The following is a 22,919-nucleotide window of genomic DNA, read 5'->3' on the forward strand; positions in this document are numbered from 1 at the left end:
CTTTACTTTTAAAAGTGTGTGACAAGCTAGGTAGATACTGTAATTCTCTCCATTTCTGCGCTGGGGAAAGTATATTAAATTTATGATTCATACTATATAAATACTAATTATTAAATTATTATTAAAGTGTATGCATAAACATTCTGTCATTCAATTATAGAATATATCCCATGACGTTTATGAAAATATATTTTTATATCATTTTATCTTTTTAACATATGTATGCACAGTGTTGAGAAAAAAGTTATATATTACAATCTGTAGTCACTTAAAAAAGACTTTAAGGACGCAATGTGAAAAAAAAAAAAAAAAAAAAAAAAATATATATATATATATATATATATATATATATATATATATATATATATATATATATATATATATATATATATATATATATGCTATGTTATTTTATTGTAATTTGCATTTTTCCTTTTTTTTAAAAGAGATAAGGTAGATGTAAAATGGTAATTTATTACTTTTTACCCAACACTTTTTATGCATTTAATTTAGCTACTTTTACTTGGCAATGCCTTTGAAGCTCTAAATAGAGCCTTATGAAAAGGGTTTTATTCAGCTTTCCATTTTTTATTCTCGTCTATTTAATATTTTCACATTTCTGCTGTTACAAGAGGAAAAACTCAAATTTGGTACTGTTTAAAAGTTGTTTGCTTTGAAGTGTATATTTAATTTATATTTATCTAGTTTTACTGATGTGTGCATTTTTAATAAATGGAGAAAAGCAGCTTAAAAAAGCCATTCATACAAGTTTCAAACATATGAGGACGAGTAAATGATTTTGCTATCACCTAAAGCAAAGTGTTTCATTTAATAGTCAAGTTTTACAGTAATATAGTCTGAATTCCCCAAAATGATGCAATAAATCCCCTAATTTAGCATCTGTGTGGTGAATGAGGAAATGAAACTCTTGCCCATTCGAGCTCATTAAAAACATATATTCAACTTTTTAAAGAATGACATTCTGTCGCTATAATTTTGTTATAATATCCAAGTATGTCAATCATTTTAATAATTTAAGTTAGTGTACACTATTATTTTAATGTTCTAAGAGCGTTTCTATGCTATAAGGGGAAGCCAAGAGATGACGGAATAGTTTCCTCTGACTCAAACCACATCTGTGACTCAACAGGACTGCAGAGGGAATCAGGGGAACTACTCACTTGTTTAAAGAGAACCCTTCCCTTGAGAATGATCACATATTACCCACACCCTCATTTGTCCACTCAAACACAAATGTGTGTATCTTAGCATTAGACTTCTATTGTTTAATACACATAATGCACACCCTACCCCTACAACTCACAGGAAACTCTATATTTATTTTAAAACATTTAGTTAACAACTTCTGGTAACAATCCCTACCTTTTCTTACTTCTCAGCTTGAATATTGACTGTTCATTAATATTTTAAGCACAGTTTGATGCCATATTTTGCATTCCATATTCTACATTCATTAAAATTCTATCATCATTTACTAAACTTTCACTTGTTCAAACCTTGTTTGAGTTTCTTTCTTCTGTTGAACACATACACACACTCACATAAAACATACTGGATACTAATTGACATCCATAGTATTTTTTGCCCATGAATGTCAGTGGCATCATATTCCAAATTATATTATTTTGTGTTTGACAAAAAAACAACTTAAGGCAGAATAAGTGATGAGTAAACATCAACTCGCCAACCTGATTTCACCAAGGACATGCTCCTGGATTAACATCTATGTTGATCCTAGAACAATATTCTAATCAGCCAATCAGAATTAAGGGTTATGTTTATCGTTTTTGTTAAATTTAGGCTCATGGTTAGGTTTATGCACTTCTAAATGATTGTTAACTATTATTCCCCTGCGATTTGGGAATAATTTACAGTTATGGTTGGGTTTAAAGATAGGGAATAGGTATGGATTACATTTTCCAACAAAAACTATGTTTCAGGATCAAGATTTAAAAAAAAAAAATAACAATGATAATATTAGTACATTTACATTTACATTTAGTCATTTAGCAGACGCTTTTATCCAAAGAACGCAAGTTTCTGGAGGGCACATAGATCTGCAGAAGTGAGAGCAAATAAGAAGGTGCTAGGCCAGAAGTCACTTTGTAGGCAAACATCAGAGTTTTGAATTTGATGCGAGCAGCAACTGGCAGCCAGTGCAAACGGACTAGCAGCGGAGTGACATGTGCTCGTTTAGGTTCATTGAAGACAACTCGTGCTGCTGCATTCTGGAGCAGTTGAAGAGGCTTGATAGAGTTAGCTGGAAGCCCAGCTAGTAGAGAGTTGCAGTAATCCAGTTTGGAGTGCAGTAATCCAGTTTGGAGAATACATTTATAGTAATACATTTAATTATATTTAAAAATAATTATAATAAAATAAAATATGAGTACTGTGGTTAAGGGATGTGTCTTCTAATCACTTGTTTTTTTATTGGAAATTGTATTTCCCCTGTGTTCATATCTTATTTGTGTTTGATCTTTATTTATGATGTTTTAAAGCACTTTGGTTAGTTTTGTGGTTGTTTTAAACATCTTAATTAATAAACAGGATATATGATAAACTCTAACATGAACTGTTAACAATTTTTGTAGACTACACAGTATTTATCTGTAATATGAACTGAATTTTAGTGTAGAACAGTCAAACAGTATGTTACTGTACTTTAAAATTGTATTGTCTAAACTGCTGTATATTTTACAGTAAATATATGTAATACTGTAAACATATACAACAAGATAAATGGGGGATACAGAATATACATAAAACTGGAGGCAAAGAAAGTGAGGAGTAAACAACTCGCTAACCTGATTTCACCAAATAGATGTTCCTGGATTAACATCTATGTTGACCCAGAAACATTATTCCAATCAGCTGATCAGAATTAAGGAATATGTTTACCGTTTATGTTAACTTTATGTGTACAGTTTGGTTTATGCATTTCTAAAAGATTGTTAACTTTTATTCCCCTCTGATTTTGGGAATCATTTACAGGTATGGTTGGGTTTAGGGGTAGGGAATAGATATGGATTACATTTTCCAACAAAAATTATGTTTAAGAATCAATATAGATGTTAATCCAGGATCGCATTGTCCGGCAAAATCATGATGTGCACATCAATTACCTTAATAACTATGTATAAGCAGCATAAAGAATTTTTGTAGTTAAAAAACTATATAAGAATCACTTGCTTTATAATCCTTATCTTTCTGCCTCAAAACAAAAGCCATACAAGATTTGTTTTTGGAAGGTTTAAACACTGGTTACTGGAACTTACAAAAATTCCAGAGAAGCAGATAACATGAAAAAAACAGCATGAGTCAGATGACCACCAGCGACGAAAAAAAGACACTGAAGTTTTGCAACAGAGAAGAGAAAGTGCTGCTGTTCTGTGATGGGACAAGCGAAAGCAGTTTAAAAAAACTGTCTTTAAACTGAAAGTTAAAGTGGATCAGATGGTTTATAGTAAAACGGCAGTGCTGAAAGGGACACATTGTGATTGAATGTATGGGAGGGCGAAACATTATTAGTTCGTATGAATGGAATGTGGCCACTGCTTTATGTCTGCGATAACACAGTGACGTTTCTCCTGAGTGTAAGTAAGAGTGGATAAAACGAAAAGCTATTTTTTGCTCTCTCTGTCACAGGCTGGAAGTGCAGTTATATAGTTGGGGTGACGCCCAAAAGCTCCAGCTTCCCTCCCTCCTACTTTTAAAGTCTGTATAGCTGGAGGCAGTCCTCAGAGTCTGGACAACATTCATCTCACTTGCACTCATTACAGTGCTGTACTAAGCTTTTGAGGATCTTTTGGTTGGACTGGGGAATATTTTTCACGTCGATCTTGACGAACAGAAGAGTGACATAAGATTATTTTCCTGCTGGAAAAATGGCACTCAGACCAGACTCAGATAAAGAACCGCGAATTGAGCTCTTCATAAAGGTCAGTTGTTCATCGTTTACAAGTTTGAGTTGGTCAGATATTATTATATAACTATTCCAAGAAACAACTAGCATTATGAGACTTTTTTTTTTGTAATGTATAAGCAATAAATATAAAATATTCTTAAAATAATTATAATAAAAATAAAATATGGCTATTGTGGTTAAGGGATGTGTCTTCTAAATGTCTATGTTGGACATTTGTAACACTTGTTTTCACTGGAAAATGTATTTACCCTGTTTTCATGTCTTATATGTGTTTGATGTTTTTTCTATCTCTTTTCTATCTCTATTTTGGCTATCTCGATGATGTTTTAAAGCACTTTGGTTGGTTTTGTGGTTGTGTTAAACATCTTAAATAAATACACTTGATATATGATAAACTTGTGCGTAAGCTGTTAACATTTTTTGTAAACTACACAGTAATTATATGTAATATGAACAGAATTTTTAGTGTAGAACAGTTTTACAGCATGTTACTGTATTTTAAAGTTGCATTGTAAAAATTGCGGTAAATTTGACAGTAAATATTTGAAATACTGTAAATTCATATACAGCAAGATAAATGGTGCTGTAAATGTAAATACAGTATTTATGCTGCAATTGAATTACAGTAAGTTACTGGTGGACTGCTGCACTACATCTACACTGTTAACAATACTTGTAAATTACACAGTATTTATATGTAATATGAACAGAATTTTACTGTAGGACATTAATGCAGTATGTTACTGTATTTTAAAATTGCATTGTGACAATTGCTGTATATTTTACAGTAAATATATGTAACACTGTAAATACATATACAGTAAGATAAATGGTGCTGTAAATGTAAATACTGTAATTAAATTACAGGAAGTTACTGGTAAATTTCTGCAAGTAAATTACTGTAGATTTTACAGGACATCATTAACAGTGTATCACGATCCTCTTGTTGAAATAGTGATATTAAACTTGATAGATTTTTGAATTTTTTTTATCACATTCAACTGAATGTGTAAGCATAACTTATTTCAGAAAAATATATTTTATTCTACTACCATTTCTAAAATGATGTGTCTAGATGAGCTGGTGGTCAGAGCAGACTTAGGGTTTTATTTCTGATTTGCACACTATGTAGAAACCATGAACCATGATCAGCCAGGGCTAGAGACGCTCTACATTTTGACAGCATGAATCAGAGGCTGATGTAGGTGTCAGTCAACATATGCAGTACTTATAGTTGATACGTAACTGCTCACTCCTGGCTTCCTCTTTATCAGAACACGCATACAGACTAGGATCATCTTATCAGCATACATGCACACACACTGGGTGTCGTCGTCACTCCTGTAAACACTACGTTAGCTATTCTGAATTAACATGACGCTACCAATGTCACGCTTTTTCTGTAGACATACAGCTTAGGACACAGATGAGTGATCTGTACTTCATCAAAGCTTTGGTGAGGGTCAGTATTTATTGCCAAAGTTATTTATATCAGAGCTGTTTTGAAAAGATGTGCATTATGGGCGGTGGAGGTATTGTTGAGATCTGTTATCTCATCTTTTAGACAATTCCAGCATTTCCTCTCTTTGGATCAAGCTCTTGAATAATTGTCCAAACATCCACACCCAAACATCACATGGCCTATTCATGTCCCATTCTTTTTTTGAAGGGAGGGACACACTTAGTTAAAAATAAAAGCCATATATCAACAAGAATGATAATAATAATAGAACTTCGGTGCTGTTTAAATACCTGGATTGTACTATATTTTACAGCGATGTCTCCTTCATGTGACGTCTCACAGAAATGATTACAGCTAAAATTATTAGCCCTCCTGAGAATTGTTTTATTCTTCAAATATTGATGGTGTTTAACAGAGCAATGAATTTTTCACCTAATAATTCTGGAGGGCAAATAGCTTTAAATCTAACTGTACATTAACATAAATTAAATTCAATTACAAATAAAATTCAAAAAGTTCTAATCATGTATTTTACAGGTCTACTTCATATAAAACAAACATTGTTGATTTTCCTAACATTGACACAACTACAAAACTTCTTTCAATATATTAAGCAAAGACTCGGTTACAAATAATCCATTGAGTCCAGACTTTGAAAACTGGTCTATTTTTTGTACACTACATGGGTAAGATCCTACAGACGAATTTTCATGTGTTTTAAAACATATTATAAGGGTTAAATACAATTGATCCAGGCTTCGCCAAAAATATTTAGCAGCACAACTGTTTTGATTAACATTGATATTACAAAATAGTTTTTGAACACTAAATGAGCATTTTGAAATGATTTCTACAGAATCATCTGACTAAAGTGAAACTTTAAATTGTGACATAACAATATTACTTTTTACCATACTAATTAATAAGCAGCATTGATATGAGACAAATTTTTAAAACATCAATTTAATTTTAGTTTAATTCAAACTGTAAATGCAAACTCCATTTTGCATCATCTTAAGCAACATTAGCAAGAATAACAAGCCATTTCAAAATAACACATTGATACTTCCTGATAATATACATAGCAAATGGGTTAAATATTAAAGCAATATTCAGTTGTTTCTACAGGATTTTGATAAAAGGGTTAGTTATTAGTTCAGATCGCACTCAAAATTGTAAAACGTCAACATTTTTCAAGTTGTCACCTGAATGGTTGAATTCTATCGTTTTTATGTAAGATGTGTGTTTGCAGTCTGTTACTGTACAGTAGGATATACATTTTCAACTATGATTGGTTATTTTACTTGATAGTCAGATGGGCTCGATGTGGTCCTTGGCCAATGAAATTTCAGACCTTCTGCCATTGTTTAATCATCCTCATGTCATTAGCTTTCTTTCTTCTGCAAGACACATACACACACAGAAAAAATACATTTTACTGAACACTGAGGTCTAAACTGCACCGACGTTCAGTTTATACCCTAAAAAAATGTAAAAAATCCAAAGAAAGCTTTTTTTGTGGCGGTATTGCAACACAAGGACCATTTTTGGTTCCTCAAAAAAAAAAAAAAACTTTCAATGAACACTAGGGCGACACGGGGGCTCAGTGGTTAGCACTGTTGCCTCACAGCAATAAAGTAGCTGGCTTGAGTCCCGGCTGGGTCAGCTGGCATTTCTTTGTGGAGTTTGCATGTTCTCCCTATGTTTGCGTGGGATTTCCTCAATATGCTCCGGTTTCTCCTACAGTTCAATGACATGCGCTGTAGGTGAATTGAATAAACTAAATTGGCCGTAGTGTGTGTGTGAATGTGAGAGTGTATGGATGTTTCCCAGTACTGGGTTGCAGCTGGAAGGGCATCCGCCAAGTAAAACATATGCTGGATAAGTTAGCGGTTCATTCTGCTGTGGCGACCCCTTATGAATAAATGTGAAGAAAAATTGATAAATGAATAATAATAATAATAATAATAATAAAGAACCATTTGGAGAAATGGAGAAGTTCTTTGGATGTTTAAGGTTCTTCATGGAATAGTTTATTTTTAAGTGCGACTTTACATCTTTGAAATTCCCCTGAAGAAAATGAGCAAAATAAAGGGAAGTGAATGATAACAGAATTCATTTTAGAAGTCAGAGAAATGAAAGAAAAATGAGGAAAATTTTTATCATTAACTCTATATTAAACACAAATTTCTTCTTTTTTGTCTCAAGGCGGGTCATGATGGAGAAAATGTGGGGAATTGTCCCTTCTGCCAGAGACTCTTCATGGTTCTTTGGCTGAAAGGAGTCAAATTCACAGTAACCACTGTGGATATGAGGAAGTAAGTGTCACCCTGAGCTTTCATATCACTAAAACAGACACTCGCAGCCTTCATGACGATAAAGCCATCAAGTGGAATGGAATTCATTAGGCAAATAGTGTAATTCAGAGCTAGATTTGATAACATTGAGGACGGTCAAAGTACAATCGACATACAAACAGGATGAAAGGAGTGTGAACATTCACACTGCACTGTTCCCATGTTAATTTTCAGTTTTTCTCACAGCTGAACACTCCCATATCCGTGTGCTAAATTACATTGATAGTGTCCTAAAGCAGCATTAATCACTTTAGGTTTCATTCAAAGACTCTGCGTACACAAGAAATGGCTTGGTGTTGACCATGTCCGCACCCTGTGGTTTACGCTCCCTCTGTTGTGCTCCACCCTGTGTTGTTTAGGAAGCCCGATGAGCTGAAGGATTTAGCTCCAGGTACCAACCCTCCTTTCCTACTGTACAATGGCACACTAAAGACTGACTTCATTAAGATCGAAGAGTTCCTGGAGACTACTCTCGCCCCTCCACGGTATTGTGCATGTCTATTTGCTCATATTATGCCATGTCAAACACAACCTATTCTCGCGACAAAGAAATATTATTATATGCTATTCTAGTGTCATTCTGTCAATAGTAATGTAAACTGTATATTTGAAAAAGATGACATTCATTAAACTGATTAGAAATTAGACACTTTTACACTTTAAATACTGTATATGCTGAGTTGTTTCAAAAGTTCAGATTAGGGCTGCACAATATATTGCTTCATCATCGATATCGCAAGATGCAAATATGCAAATAGTCACATCGCAGGATCGGCAATGTCTAATTCGGTTTATAATTTTACAGGAAACCTAGTTTTTTTTTGGTGTGTTTTTAAGGCCTGTGACTGTAAGATTTCAAGAGAATTTGGACTATTTGGACACAAGAACTTTTAAAGTTGGCTGCTTTAGTAAAGATTAATTGTCTTTATTTAATACAATAGCATAAAGACATTTTGTGTTGTTTTACATTTGATAATTGGATTTCTACACAGCTGAAAACCATAAAGAATTGTTTATTTAACTGTTACCTTTTGTTGTTTTCATCTGAAAAAAATTAAGCAGTACTTCATTTAATTAAAAATGTAACCTTCAATCCGGTTTAATAATTTTTGTTTTATTTTTCAAGTATTTTAAGCTCAAAACATGGTTAAATACAAATGTTTTTGATTAAGAACTCAACGAAGAAATATTTGTTTTGACAAATGTAAAATGTTAAGGTTATTCACGCAGAGTACTTTCATGGACTGAAAAAAATATTGTTTAAGGCAAATTATTATTTTTTTCATTTGGTCAAGTGATAAAATTTAGATATGCACCATTACCCCAAATTTTTTTTCAAATTGAAATGAATGAAAGTTTTTTTCCAGTGTGTGTTTTGATTTTTTATTTTTTTTTGCACATTTTCATATATATTTTTTGCAGATGTACTCAACTACAAATGATTCCAATGAATATAAAATTAGCAATTCTTTCCAAATAGTCATCTTGTACAATTATTTTCATATCGCAATATATATCGCAAAAAAACAAAACATCGCAATGTCAGTTTTTCCAATATATTCCTAGTTCAGGTATGGACAAAACCCACCGATGAGTTAAAATATTTACTTACAGTTAACAAAATTGACCAAGTGATTGAGTTTGTCTATATTAGACCAATGTTTGGGTTCAACAACCCAGAGTTTAGAGTCTAATGTAACAAAATATATTCTTTTAACAGAGTAGTGGTATATACAGTTGAAGTCAAAATTATTAGCCCAGTGATTTTTTTTTTTAAATATTTCCCAAATGATGATTAACAGTGCAAATAATTTTTCACAGTATTTCCTATAATATTTTTCCTTCTGGAGAAAATCTAATTTGTGATCAGGCGCAGAAGCTCCATTGAATATACTGGGGTAAAATAAATGCTCATAAAGACATGGTGGTGAAAAATATAATTTAATGCAGTGCTTCTTGTACAATCTGAGACCCACTTTATATCAGATATCACTCAGCCAGTGGAGATCGCTGATTTTTTAAAGAAAAGACCTTTAACGCGACGATTTTGCATTGGCATATAGTTCACCGGAAGCGATTAACCCTGGTTACTGGCAAATTAAAAGACCTAATAGCTTGCTTCGGCATATACCCTATTAACCTAGATAGGCCTTTACTATTATTCAAAATGAGTTATTAAAACTATTATGTTTAGAAATGTGATGAAAAAAAGTTGGAAGAAATTGGGGGAAATAAATATACAGGGAGGCTAATAATTCTGACTTTAAATGTATATAGCAGAATGTATTTGAAATTTTTGTAGAAAAGGTCTGTGGTCTACAATATATAACTGCTTAACAAAAAAGCTTAAGTGTTTTTTGCATTATTGTGTAAATGTTGTTGGATCTTCTAGGTATGAGATGGTTGGTTTTAAATATTTCTCTCTTTATTTCTAATCCTTTCAGCTATCCTCATCTCAGCCCTCGCTACAAAGAGTCCTTTGATGTTGGTGCTGACATTTTTGCCAAGTTTTCTGCTTTCATCAAGAACAGTCCAAACAATGCTTGTGAGTTCAATTCAAAGTTAAGATATAATTGTTAAAAACCTATGTCTAATGTCTACTGCTTTCTGTTGCTTAATTCATTTGCATGACACTGGGACAACAGAAAGGAACTGAACATAATACGCTTTATTCGATTGATTTTTTTATTCATGCAAAAAAACGCAAAAACTGGATTCAAAATTCAGTACTAACTATAAACTATTTCCTGTAAAATGTACAGTAACTTCCTACCAGATTCTTTTTTTCTACAAGAAATGTATTAACAGTACTATATATCTTTACTGAATAATGTGGTCATTTTCAGAATTCAACTTTAAAATACAGTAATAAACTGCAAAACTGTACTACAGTTCATTTTACAGTTAAATACCGTGTATCGAATGCTCTAAAAATAAGGGTTAAAAAAGCTATAGACAAACTGTTTTGTTTCCACATTTAATCTCAACTAGAACCCTCTTTGAATTTGAAAGATTCTTTAGATGTTGAAGGTTCCTCATGGAATGAGTGATGTCAATAAATGTCTATGTGACAAACAAAGTACAACCAAATTCACATAAACGCAAAGGTACCAAAATCTACTTCTGGTGAGATTCTGAGTGCGCATGTGATGTACACAACGTAATCTCACGGCAATTCGTAACTTTTTCATTTAGTGGCTAATTCGTATGAATTCGTAGGATCTAATTTATACAATTTAGTATGGTTTGCTCATCCCAAGCAAAGGGGTGAGGTCTGGTGCCACGCCTCGTTTTTAAAATCGTACATTTTTGTACGACTGAATTCGTATGAATTAGCCACTAAACTGACAAAACGTAAAATACTTACATTTCCTTGTGAGATCAGCCTGGATGTACACTGTACTAAATGTGATAATGTCAACTTGGTGACTAATTTCTATAGTTAAACTTTGGTTGACTCTGATCTGAAAAATCATTTTAAATATAAAGATGTTTGACCAATCGAAGTTTGCATGACATATTACCACAGCTAAAAGGACATTTGCTTTAAATCTGCATTTTACTGCATATCGTACTGTGTATGTGGCAAATAAAATTAGAATTTTTAATTCAAATTTAATTTGATAGTATCATTGCAGTGAAATAGACTGCATGTCTTATTGTTAGCATGTATTTGGTTGATTTTGTGTTTTAAAAGATGCCAGACTGCTTTTTATATCTGAATATTCAAGTACACTCATAACAAATAAGATGTATTTATTCTGGTGGCATATACAATTTCCATGCATTTGGATTACATACTTCTTAATTTAAATAATAAACTTGATGTGATCGATATTTTTTAGTTATTTGTTAGGAGTACGAAGCTGCATCAGTTTTGCCCCCGAATATGAAGTAAACCAATCAAACCTATTGGATATGGCTTTATCTACAGCTACATTTACACCAGATTAATTTTTTAAACTGAATAAATCTAAGTATCTAGTATTCAATTTTACATTAAAATCTTTACATTAGCTCTTACATGTTATCCTCTATTAATTCATTCCTCAGTCCATGAAAAAGCCTTACTGAGGGAGTTTAAGCGCCTGGATGACTATCTAAACACTCCGCTCCAGGACGAGCTGGATCAAAACATCAGCGTCTCCAAAAGAAAGTTCCTCGATGGAAACCGCTTAACACTGGCAGACTGCAACTTATTGCCAAAGCTGCACGTCATCAAGGTGATGCACCTGCTTCATTTAATAAACCTATTCAGTTTTAAACACACATTTACACTATTAACAATTTTATGTAAGATCTACAGTAACTTACTGGCAGCAGTTCATCAGAAACGTACTAGAAATTAGTTACAGTAAAAATACTGTATTTACATTTACAGCACCATTGATCTCATTGTATATGTAATTACAGTATTGTATATACTATATTAACTGTAAAATATAGTCCTTTACACACAATACAACTTTAGAATACAGTAACATACTGAATAACTGTCCAACAGTAAAATTCGGTTCATATTACATTAAATACTGTGAAATTAATACAGTAAAATACTGTGAAAAAAATCGTTAACAGTGTATGATTTTCTTGTTTATCGTTGTTGTAGGTTGCTGCCAGGAAATACTGCAATTTTGATATTCCAACTCAGTTCACTGGAGTGTGGCGTTATTTGCAGAGTGCGTATGAAAGAGAAGAGTTCAGCCAGACCTGTCCAGCTGATATTGAAATCGAGAAAGCCTATCTGAGTGTGGTCAAGAGGAACTGAACTTCAGATCAATGAGGAAACACAGGGGGGAAATGTTAAATAATGTAAATAAGTTTATAGCCGTTTGCATAGTTGTATTGGAAATCTATTACAGCAAACGCAAACAACACAGTGTTTGCTAATGAACTTTCTTTCTTGGAGTCCATAAGATGTACTACAATACTTTTTGAGTGACTCTTACCTTTAAAAAGGCTTTATTCTGGTAGTTTTAGAGGTTATAGGATCCTTTGCAAATGCTCTTACATACAAATGTAATTTTTTGTGCATAGTGTACAGTATACTGTAAATGTATTTTATCTTCATTATAGGCCAATTTCGGTTATACGTATAACTAAAATGTCTGTTTTTAATCTTTTTTAAGAATGAGTAGAGAACACTGTGGAGACAAAAGTGTAGTTTAAATCCAAATGGTTGTATTGTGTGAAGGGGTATTGTGAAGGAGTCATGAATAAGAAAGAGACTGAACTGCTTTCTTTCAGATTTTACTTAGAAATAAAATTAATATCATACATGTCACCAGATCATTTTTCATTCATGATTAAAAAATACATTCAGATTCTTGTAAGGTTACTATATATAAAACAATATTCACAATGTAAAAGGGCAGCAAAATGGATTTGTATGGGGAAAACAAAGGCATATGCTCTAGGTTTTGTAAATGAGGGTGTGTTAGGCTGGTCCTCTGTCCATCTCCGTGGAAAAATTCCTAGTTTGTAACACAATATTTCCAAAAACAAGCTGTAAAGGAAACAGCGAAATTTAGATTAATTAATGTATCAAGGAAATAAACCCATCATGACATATAATCTAAGCTTTACAGTACATACAGCTCTGAGGGGGAAAAAAAAAGAGACTTTACCCCGCAGGCACGGGATGTCAACATGACGTCAAATTGACGTTGTACCCCAATGCTGTGGGGACGTTGCATTTTGTTAAGAAATTAAAATTGGGTTGACGCCAGAAACCAATGTCAGGCTGACCAACGTCCAACCTAAAAATCAACGTCTGATGATGTTACAGATTGACGTTGTGTGGAAATTTCCACTATAACGTCTATTAGTCGTTGGATTTTGGGTGCCATATTTAACGAATAAATGTCAGTGTTTGTCGTCAATATGACGTTGGTGTAAGATGTTGGCTCGACGTTGCATTTTGGTCACTTTCCAACACAACATAAGATACACAAAATATCAGCGACGTTATTGGACGTGAAAATAACATTGTCCTTAGACGCTGGCTTGACATTGAGTTTTGGTCACCTGATGACACGACTTAAATCTAACCTAATATTAGCGTCTTATGACGTTGTGTGCCTGTTGGGTATTGTAGTTTCTTACTGTTTTTAGAATTTTAAAGACACATAATCAATATTTTTCAAATAAAAAATCACAACAAAACATGGACCAGGCAAATTCAGAGAACCAATTAAACATTTGAAATGGTCTCTAAATGTTTTTCCATGCAGTTGTAAATCTTGTTTTACTTATTGCTTTTATTAAAAGACTAATTGATATTCTTGGCTACTTCACTAGATATATGAAAATTGCTGCTTTCGTTCTTTGGTGGCTTACCTCTCTTACTGTTTTTGGGCAAGCTTTGCTCAGATCGTAGATAACCTTGAGAACGCAGGTTATCAGCTGCAGCTAGTTTCAAAACCACTGCTTTTAAATCATCCACCTGAAGTGACACAGTGATTTATTATCAATTTTAAATTATGTTGAAATAAGAAAGAAATCAAAAGAGTAAAATCCTACCATGTTATTTATTTTCTCTTGCTGCAAAGTCTCTTTTGCACCTAAAAAAAAAAAGAGTTAAGAAACATGATTTGACTGAAGTTTATTTTTTAATTATATCCAACCTCATAACACAATGTTCTCCTTTATAAGTATCCAAAAGTCATAGCTCACCTCTCTGAAGCAGGACAGGAAGCACAGTTTTAATATCTCTTTGCTCTGTTAAATCATTACTTTGTCCGTCTTCAACCTCTGCTACCAGCTTCTGAATCAGTTCTGCAAAAAAATGTCAGATTTTAATTTTGATAATTAAAAAACAAAGAGTGAAAGGAAATACAATACAATAAAAAGACATCAGCAAATACACTCTAAAATCAGGTTTGTTTCAACAAAATAGGGTCAAATATGGATTACCAAAAATGCTTCTTAAAATAGTTGATTGAAAAACAGACTTTTTAAAGTGTAAATTCACTAGTTGGAACTTTCGATCCTCTCTGTTCCCTTGTCTGAGTTTTTTTCTTCAGAAAAAAGATATATTGAAGAATGTTGAAAACAGGCCATTGACTTCCATATTATTTTCTTTCCTATTATGGAAGTATTTGGCTACCTTTTCGTTTTTGTATTTTTAAAAAATATCTTCTTTTGTGTTCAGCAGAAAAAAAACTTAACGGAACCACGTCTCACTTTTTACATTTTCTGGTGAACTTTTACTTAATAAAAGCTAACCAAGATAGGTTTGGAATAGGATTAAAATATCAGTTTATCACTAATCAAGTTCATTAAATGCTTCCTTTTTAACATCTATCCTGGAAGCAGTAGAGATATTAAAGACGGCTCTTAAATTGTTCCAAATCTGTATGCAACACCTTTCTTCTGCTGAACACAAAAAGATATTTTGAAGAATGTATTTAACCAAACGTTTTTTGGTCCCCACTGGCTTCCATAATGGAATAATTATAAGGCCAACAAATACTCTTCTCTAATTTTCAACAGAAAATAGAAGACAGAAGTAATTTGATACTGAAAAAATGTGGTGACCCTTGATTAATAAAGGCACTAAGCCGAAAAGAAAATGAATGAATGAATAAATGACATCAAAAATAAAATGCCATTGTACTGTTTTGCCTGAACTACCCCTTTAAGCACTTTGAAAATAACCCAATATTTAATAAACATACTGTCATAAACTTCACTTTACATTTAGCCTTAACAAGCACAATGTTGCCTTACCTTCCTGTTGTGGCAGAGCCGTGTCTGAATACAGAGGCAGCGCATAAGTTCTCCTAGCAGAACAAACCACAGCCAGAATGTAGAGCACCGCCAGAGACAACATGTTGAGAGGATCGTGGCTGACTTTAGTCTTCCGTACTCTCGTCCCGGCCGCGATCTTCACTTTTATATCTTCTGAGACCATCTATCCTGAAGCGATCAATACTGCTCATGTCACCCCATCCCAGTCTTAATGGTTTTGACGTGATGGTTTTCTCGTCATAGACACAATTAAGGGTGCGCTGTCGATTCAGACAGAGCCTATCTCTGCTTGCACAGAGTCCTAACAAATGTTTGCTCTTCACTATCCATTACTGACTGCTTCAGCATCTCAGATTCTTTACTTCTGACACCTCATGACGCATTTAGCAACATTCAAATTACTTTTCAAACATAAAAGTTCTCTGATGTTTCATTTTTGGTTCAAATAGTCAATTTAATGTGTGTTTTAATTACTTTAAATAAATAGAACAAGCACGATTCCTTTAGAAGTTCGCTTTGTTCTCAATTATATTAAAAGTACTGTCTATTTTAACAGTGTTTACACAAAGCAATTCATGAATACTCGAGAAGTACTCTTACGCACCGTGATGACATCCGTCCTGGGACTATTGGCTTCTCTTTTGCTGTATTTGTCAAAGTGAAAGGTATATATTGCAGCACAGAGGATTTGGTGGCAAATGAACAAACAAGTGTCGTGTTGTGATGGATCATGTCATCTCTGCGATTCTGAAATTGCAGGTGGAAGTGTGAAATTGTACTAACATCTCTCATCTTCCACTGTCTTTGATAAAACATTGTGTCTGAAAACAGAATGAAACAAAACAGGGAGAAAATAAAAAAGAACATACTTCATTTTTGGGGACATTGGAGTAAAAACAGATTTGCATTTTGTACTGGATAATACAGTTTGATAAAAACGAGGGCTGGGCGATTTGGCCTAAAATCTAAATCTCTGTTTAATGAAACATTTTAACTTGATATTGATTAATGAATGAATATTTTATGTATTTATTTTTTGTTTTTTCCCTCATAGCTTACTGACAAGTTTTGTACAGTAAATATGCTCACATATTACAAGTGAAAGATTTTTGAATGTAGCGTGCATTACTTGATTTTAAAATAATTGAAGGAAACACACTGTCTACTATTTATCACTATTTACCAAACATCAATGCTGAACAACTGAAATTAAAACACGCTACTTTATGCGCCACCCACCGTCATCATCAAAACTAAACCGACCAATTACAATAGGTCAATTAGGCGTTCGACTTCATGCAGCGCTGCGCAGATCGATCGAAATCTGCCTTAAAGCAGTTCATGCTGGTTAGAAATTTCGTCCGGATTGAAACTGCGCCGACGCCACGTGACTGTCACATGTGGCATCAAAGTACCGCAACAGAGCTCCGAGATCAAATGACTGATTCAGACTGTGCAGCATCTGAAGAGCGACTGCACGAGCTCTGATGACGACATGAATATTACACGATTGGCCAAGTTCACCGCACTACAACAATCACGAGTGTTTGGGGTTTATTATTGGGCAAATTCCGATTCACAAATTTCAAAACAAACAATTAACTTTTTATACCCTCTTTATCTTGTACACATCTTGCTTATTAAAAGACTACAAATATTTTACTGCAGTAATTATGTTTTGTTAAATAATCAGGTTATAAAGGCTGGCTGGTTCGCACAGATTTATTTTCGGCCTTTTTTATACAGACTATTTACTGCATTCAGCTCCATGAACGATTTAAATGATATATTTTAGTAAATAACCGAAATATTAACTCAAATAAGTTTTAGGGCCCTATCATACAACAGGCGCAAGGCGCGACGCAATAGTTGATTGATAGTTTCAGTTTGGCGCAAGAGTCGTTTTGACGTTTTGCACCACGCTGTTTAAATAGCAAATGCATTTGCTCTCATATGTGCACCCATAGGCATTCTAATCTAAAAAAGGAGGCGTGTTGAGGCGCATTGCTGGTGCTTTGCTTTTTTGAGAAACTATAATAGATCATTCAATAGACCAGAACAAAGCCGGTCTAAAGTCCAGCGCAGAGCGTGTTAGTTGTGCGCCTCGCTTACACATTGCTTAATACAGACAGGATGTACAGCAATACGCAAATATCTTTACATATGAAAAAGAGTTAAAATATAAAGGATATATATATATATATATATATATATATATATATATATATATATATATAGGATATAATAAGGATATATAGGATATAAATATAAAGGATTAAAATATTACAAAACATATTATTTTCTAGCCTACATAAATATAAAAACCATACTTTTTTATTCCTTCTTCATCTCGGGGGCTTTTTCAGTTTATTCATAACAATTTGCTTTTGTATAATGTTATTATTAGTAGCAGTATTATTTATAATGTCCATATTTATATTTGTTTTATTAAAAACAAGCTTAGATTTGCCCACCTGTCAGGTTTCAGACCATGAGGGGCATAGCATGTGTAATTGGATATATAACTCAGGTTTTTGAACACACTTCGTTATTATTGTTCATTTATTCGTTTGCTGGAAATTATAACAGAATTTAGAAATAGATTTGAAACAAATCCTCCTGAAACAAATCGGTCCTACGCCACCCAACCCGCTCCGAGCTGGTATCGAGCCAGTGACCTTCTGCATGGGAGTCGGTTGCTCTACCAAGGAAGCTGAAGACCATGGCCTCTAGCATCTGTCGCTAGAGCACCTTTAGAGGTCAGAGGAGTGAGGTTTACCAGCACAGCACCTACTAGCTGGCCTCCGTTACACATCTAATTTACAGACAACAAACACCATATTTAAAGAAAAGTTTTGTGTAGTAAATTTGCCCACAGTGTATTGTTGAGTTTTTGAACATTTTCACCAAAATACGTGTCAAAATAAGGTTTGTCACCAAAAATCATCTCATTTGCTGAAAGTTGTGGTCGAATGGGCTATATGCACAACAAGTGTTTTTCAGCCAACTTACAGTGAGAGTTTTATATTTTAAATTTCATATGGTTCCTTACAGCATTAATGTTGTAATGTAATTAAAATACATTCAGTTAAGTAGACTTAAGCATTCATTTGCTTGTTAAAGCGTAAAACGATATGAAATACCGTTTAAGCACAGGTGCCATCATTAGCAGCAGACTAGAGTAGAAACTTTGGAAATACTGTGGTAAAATAAAAAGTGTGTGTGTGGGGGGGTGGGGTTAATGTAGTACTTCTTGTCAGGTCTGAAACCCACTTAATATCATATCTCAGACAGGCAGTAACAATCCATGTTATTTAAAGAAATCAAATCTTAAACGCAGCGATTTTTGTATGGGAGGACAATTCACCAGAAGCCCTGGGGCTGGCTGACTGAAATTCAAATTTTGTGTGCATATTTCCTATTAAGGCTCAACAGCACACCACAGTCCCCAACATAAGCGCTAATTTTATAAAGAATTTAGATTCTTTAATGAAGCAATTGAAAGGAATAACATCAAAGGCTTTAGCTCTCAATTTATAACCGTTGGATGTCTTCATGATGTAACGTTATTAAAAATGCAAAACAGCAGATAGCTTCCTGCTTCGTCACATTCAAGAAGAGCTAATAGGCTAAATTATTAAATAGTAAAAAAATGACCAAAAATAAATTTATTTCAACTCAGTATATTACCGTTTGTTTACACTTCTATCTTCAAAAAGACAATTGTTAAACATGTAGCTATATCTTACCTCACGGCGAAGAGTCGCCCTGCATGTTTGTTTGGTGAACGATAAAGCTCCGCCTACTTTGATTGGACACCTCAGTCAGTTTGATGAGCTCTGGCAGACCAACGTGGGAGTCAAATATAAACACGTAACCTAAAAACAACACTCTAAAAAACACGACAACTTTAATGTAGCGTGCTTTAATTAAATGCTGGCCATTTTAAAGTTTTAATAGATGACGTTTAATATAGCTGCCTCGTTTTCTTAACATGCAAACACATCACAAATGCTAAATAAACCTTGTTCCATAAATGTTGCGTTACTTCTTTAAAATGCGGTTCCCTGTCCCCATGATGCTTATAAACATACTTTTGGGAAGTCAGCATTTCTAGACATTTTCAAAATGAAACTCCCCCCCAAATTGTATGGGGAAGAAAGAGAATGACTCAATAAAGGGACGATCTCATGTATTGCACAGACCTTGTTTTATTGCACTCAACAACATACAAATATCTTTAAGAATATAGACAGAACTCTAACAAATGGTGAGACAATGAGCTGATCCAATGTGACTTCTAAAATTAATTAAAATACCTGGGAAAATGTTCAACAAACTTTTTTTTTCAGTCAGGCCATATTATTTAGCCAAATAAACATTTTATTCATCAGTTTAATTAACACAATTTTTCTTTTAGCATGAGTGATAAGATGAAAATCTTCTGGACTTTTCCAAAAATAAATGCAATAATTTACTTTTTATCCATTAGTTTATATGAACTGCAAAACCACAAACAAGAAATTTTTTGACAAACGATGAGGGAGCTTTTAATACTAAAAATTAAATATACAAGCAAAACTAAAACATAAGCATGCTTAATTAAACGTCACTAATAACTTTAATGATAAATTACAACAATTAAAACACTGCTGTATCAAACTTAACTCATTTTAGCTAAAAATATTGTAAGCCTTTCATTATGAATATATCCTATATTAACTATTATAATTTTATGTCACAGACCAGGGTTTCTCAACCACGTTCATGGAGGCCCACCAACACTGCATGTTTTGCATGTCTCTTTTGACTTTCACACCAATTACAGGTCGATCAGTCTCTGATAATGAGCTGATGATCAGAATCAGGTGTGTTTGGTTAAGGAGACATGGTAAATGTGCGGAGCTGGTGGTCCTCCAGGACATGGTTGAGAAACACTGACATAGACAGTAAGCAATAAATAATAATAATAATATTCCAATTGGATCTTCTATATATTTGGTGCAAAGACCAATTTAGGTCTGTTAATCAATGTCATTCATACACACCCTAGTGTAAAACTTATATCCAATAAACTATGAAGGCCTGTGTATAAAGGTCACACATTGTATTTATGTGATTGTAATGTTCTCATCGTCATAGATCATTGCAGTGGGGAACAAAAGTAACTGTTGAACAATGACATATCAAAATGTGCAACAGACATCTCTAAGTGGCACTTTATAAAAAGCATTTATGTTTGGTACTGTATGTAAACACTTACCAAAGACGGGGATGTTTTTGGTTAATCGGTAATACTACAACAACTGTGTACCAGAATACTTTCAACACAAAAATGAACAGACTGTTCTTAAATATACTGAAACAGGAGAATCCTTGAATCCACAGACCTAAAGTCCAAAATAAATAAGGCAAAGTAATGCAATAAATCGAGTGTGTCTCTGTTATAAGCATTAATCCAACTCTTTTGTTAATAATAATAATAACACTTTTCTAGTATAATTTTTTTTCCTTTGCAACATGCTTGATTGTGATTTTAAGACTTCGGAATACAAATATGCAAAAGCGAGGTTAGAGGAAGTGTCCTGTGTGCTGTAAACATTGAATTCCGCTTGTATAAATTTATCACATCTTGTAATTGAAATCCAGTTTTGTTTTTAGTTGAAGTACAAATGTTTCAGAGGTACAGTATGTAGTACAGTCTCCTTGAGTTTGTCAGAACTGTTCAACAGGTGAGTGGCTGAAAGATGTGTGTAGGAATAGTGCACCCAAAAATGAAAATGTTTTACCCCAGGCCACTCAAAAAGTATGTTTTACTATTCCTAGTGCAAGTGTATTGGGCTTAACTTACACAATTTTTGACTGTGCAAAATCCAAATGAAGGCTGCCTAAAAGTAATTCACAAGCTCTTTTATGAGACTGAACGTGATGTACAGTTGAAGTCAGAATTATTATCCCTCCTGTGATTTTTATTTTTTTAAATATTTCCCAAATAATGTTTAACAAGAGCAAGACATTTTTCACAATATTTCCCATGTTTTTCTTCAGGAGAAATTCTTATTTGTTTTATTTCAACAAAGAGCATAGAATTACCAAGAGGCAACACTCCAGTGCAATTTGGGAAACAGCCGCTAGAGGGCGCGGCGGCCAATTTGGAATGAAAACTCCAATAGAACTACAGCATATCATAAGCCTGTAAAATAAACTATTAAAAGCGCTGATGATTGTGATAGTAAGTGTTGTATTGTCGTCTTTCAGGTTGTATCTCAGCTTTAATGTACTTATTAAATAAATAAATAAAAAACAAAGCAGCTGCTTGCCATCGCAACAGCAATAAGATCCAATGGACAGCCGATCGCTTTCACTCCAAAACGGCGGAATCTGGGGCTGTTGCTGGGTGCTGCTGTTGCAAAGGATCGTTCTACTGAGTGTCGCCTCTTGGTTATTCTAAGCTCTTTGATTTTATGTTATGTTATTAAAAAAATAAAACATTTTAGGTCAATTTTATTAGCCCTACTAAGCAATATATATTTTTTCGATTGTCTACAGGACAAACTATCGTTATACAATGATTTGCCTAATTACCATAACTTGCCTAGTTAACATAGTTAACCTAGTTAAATTTTTTGTGTCACTTTAAACTGAATACTTGTGTCTAAAAAATCTTTTAAAATATTATTCCTTGTCATCATGGCAAAGTTAAAATAAATCAGTTGTTAGAAATGAGTTACTAAAACTATATTAAGAAATGTGTTGAAAAAAATCTTCCTTCCGTTAAACAGACATATACAGGGGGGCTAATAATTCTGACTTTAACTGTACATTTGTCCTTTTTTCCTGAAAACTACAAACTGTTTCTCCATAGAAGACACTTTTTTTGTCAGGGTTTTGTGGATTATTTTTAGACTGCCTAAATATAGATTATTGAAGGTTAGAGTTGGTCGAATGTTGCAACTCATGCATTAGATGGAGAAAAATCTCCTTGGCTGTCATACATCTAAAATGCCCTTAGCGTGAGTAAATAATCAGAAAAATTTTCCTTTTTTTGTGGTCTATTCCTTTAATCTACCAGAGCAGAGTAATAGTTCTCTTTATGTAACGTTCACTACTCCGGCTTCAAACCATGGTTGAAATAACCGCTACTAATAAGGCAGTGACTGGGGGTAAAATATGAATAACCAGGTCTAAGTCTACCCTACAGCTAAGCTAACCAAGGAAAGTGGGATTTAGAGTTTCTCAAAGCAGATGGAGCAGAGCAGGAAGATGGCATACAGAAACATGAGCCCGAGGCCTAACCTCCGGTCCAGCCTCCAGTGGTTGAGGTGCACACTCAGTACCTGCAGAGAAAACAAAAATATGTTTTTTGACAAATATCACAATTTTGAGATTAGGAGAGACTTCT

General features: G+C 33.6%; 3 protein-coding genes across 6 annotated transcripts in view; 1 reads left to right on the forward strand and 2 right to left on the reverse strand.

Annotated features, from left to right (window-relative positions):
• The first annotated feature begins 3,760 nt into the window (after positions 1 to 3,760).
• On the forward strand, positions 3,761 to 13,049 carry clic2 (chloride intracellular channel 2). The gene is made up of 6 exons (NM_001002561.2): positions 3,761 to 3,959; positions 7,617 to 7,726; positions 8,125 to 8,250; positions 10,210 to 10,310; positions 11,819 to 11,988; positions 12,375 to 13,049. The coding sequence occupies exons 1-6, from the start codon at positions 3,906 to 3,908 to the stop codon at positions 12,531 to 12,533; spliced, it is 720 nt and encodes a 239-aa protein (NP_001002561.2). The 5' UTR covers positions 3,761 to 3,905; the 3' UTR covers positions 12,534 to 13,049.
• urp1 (urotensin-related peptide 1) lies at positions 13,000 to 19,326 on the reverse strand. Of its 2 annotated transcripts, XM_073921116.1 has the most exons (7): positions 19,267 to 19,326; positions 16,122 to 16,338; positions 15,497 to 15,685; positions 14,441 to 14,542; positions 14,288 to 14,328; positions 14,105 to 14,210; positions 13,010 to 13,271 (listed from the first exon to the last, which is right to left on the reverse strand). In XM_073921116.1, the coding sequence occupies exons 3-7, from the start codon at positions 15,678 to 15,680 to the stop codon at positions 13,240 to 13,242; spliced, it is 465 nt and encodes a 154-aa protein (XP_073777217.1). In that variant the 5' UTR covers positions 15,681 to 15,685; positions 16,122 to 16,338; positions 19,267 to 19,326; the 3' UTR covers positions 13,010 to 13,239. The 2 variants fall into 2 exon arrangements, with proteins under 2 accessions (NP_001373419.1, XP_073777217.1); NM_001386490.1 differs by lacking the exons at positions 16,122 to 16,338; positions 19,267 to 19,326 and having other exon boundaries at positions 13,000 to 13,271; positions 15,497 to 15,653.
• Positions 19,327 to 19,710: 384 nt separating this feature from the next.
• slc24a6a (solute carrier family 24 member 6a) overlaps positions 19,711 to 22,919 on the reverse strand; it is a 39,443-nt gene continuing 36,234 nt past the window's right edge. For all 3 annotated transcript variants that reach the window (XM_073922066.1, XM_021474310.3, XM_021474309.3), the window contains exon 17: positions 19,711 to 22,854. In XM_073922066.1, the coding sequence (XP_073778167.1) occupies positions 22,744 to 22,854 (111 nt within the window). In that variant the 3' untranslated portion in view covers positions 19,711 to 22,743. The remainder of the gene's footprint in view (positions 22,855 to 22,919) is intronic.

The sequence above is a fragment of the Danio rerio genome, chromosome 14 (genome assembly GCF_049306965.1).
Source record: "Danio rerio strain Tuebingen ecotype United States chromosome 14, GRCz12tu, whole genome shotgun sequence".
Lineage (NCBI taxonomy): Eukaryota > Metazoa > Chordata > Actinopteri > Cypriniformes > Danionidae > Danio > Danio rerio.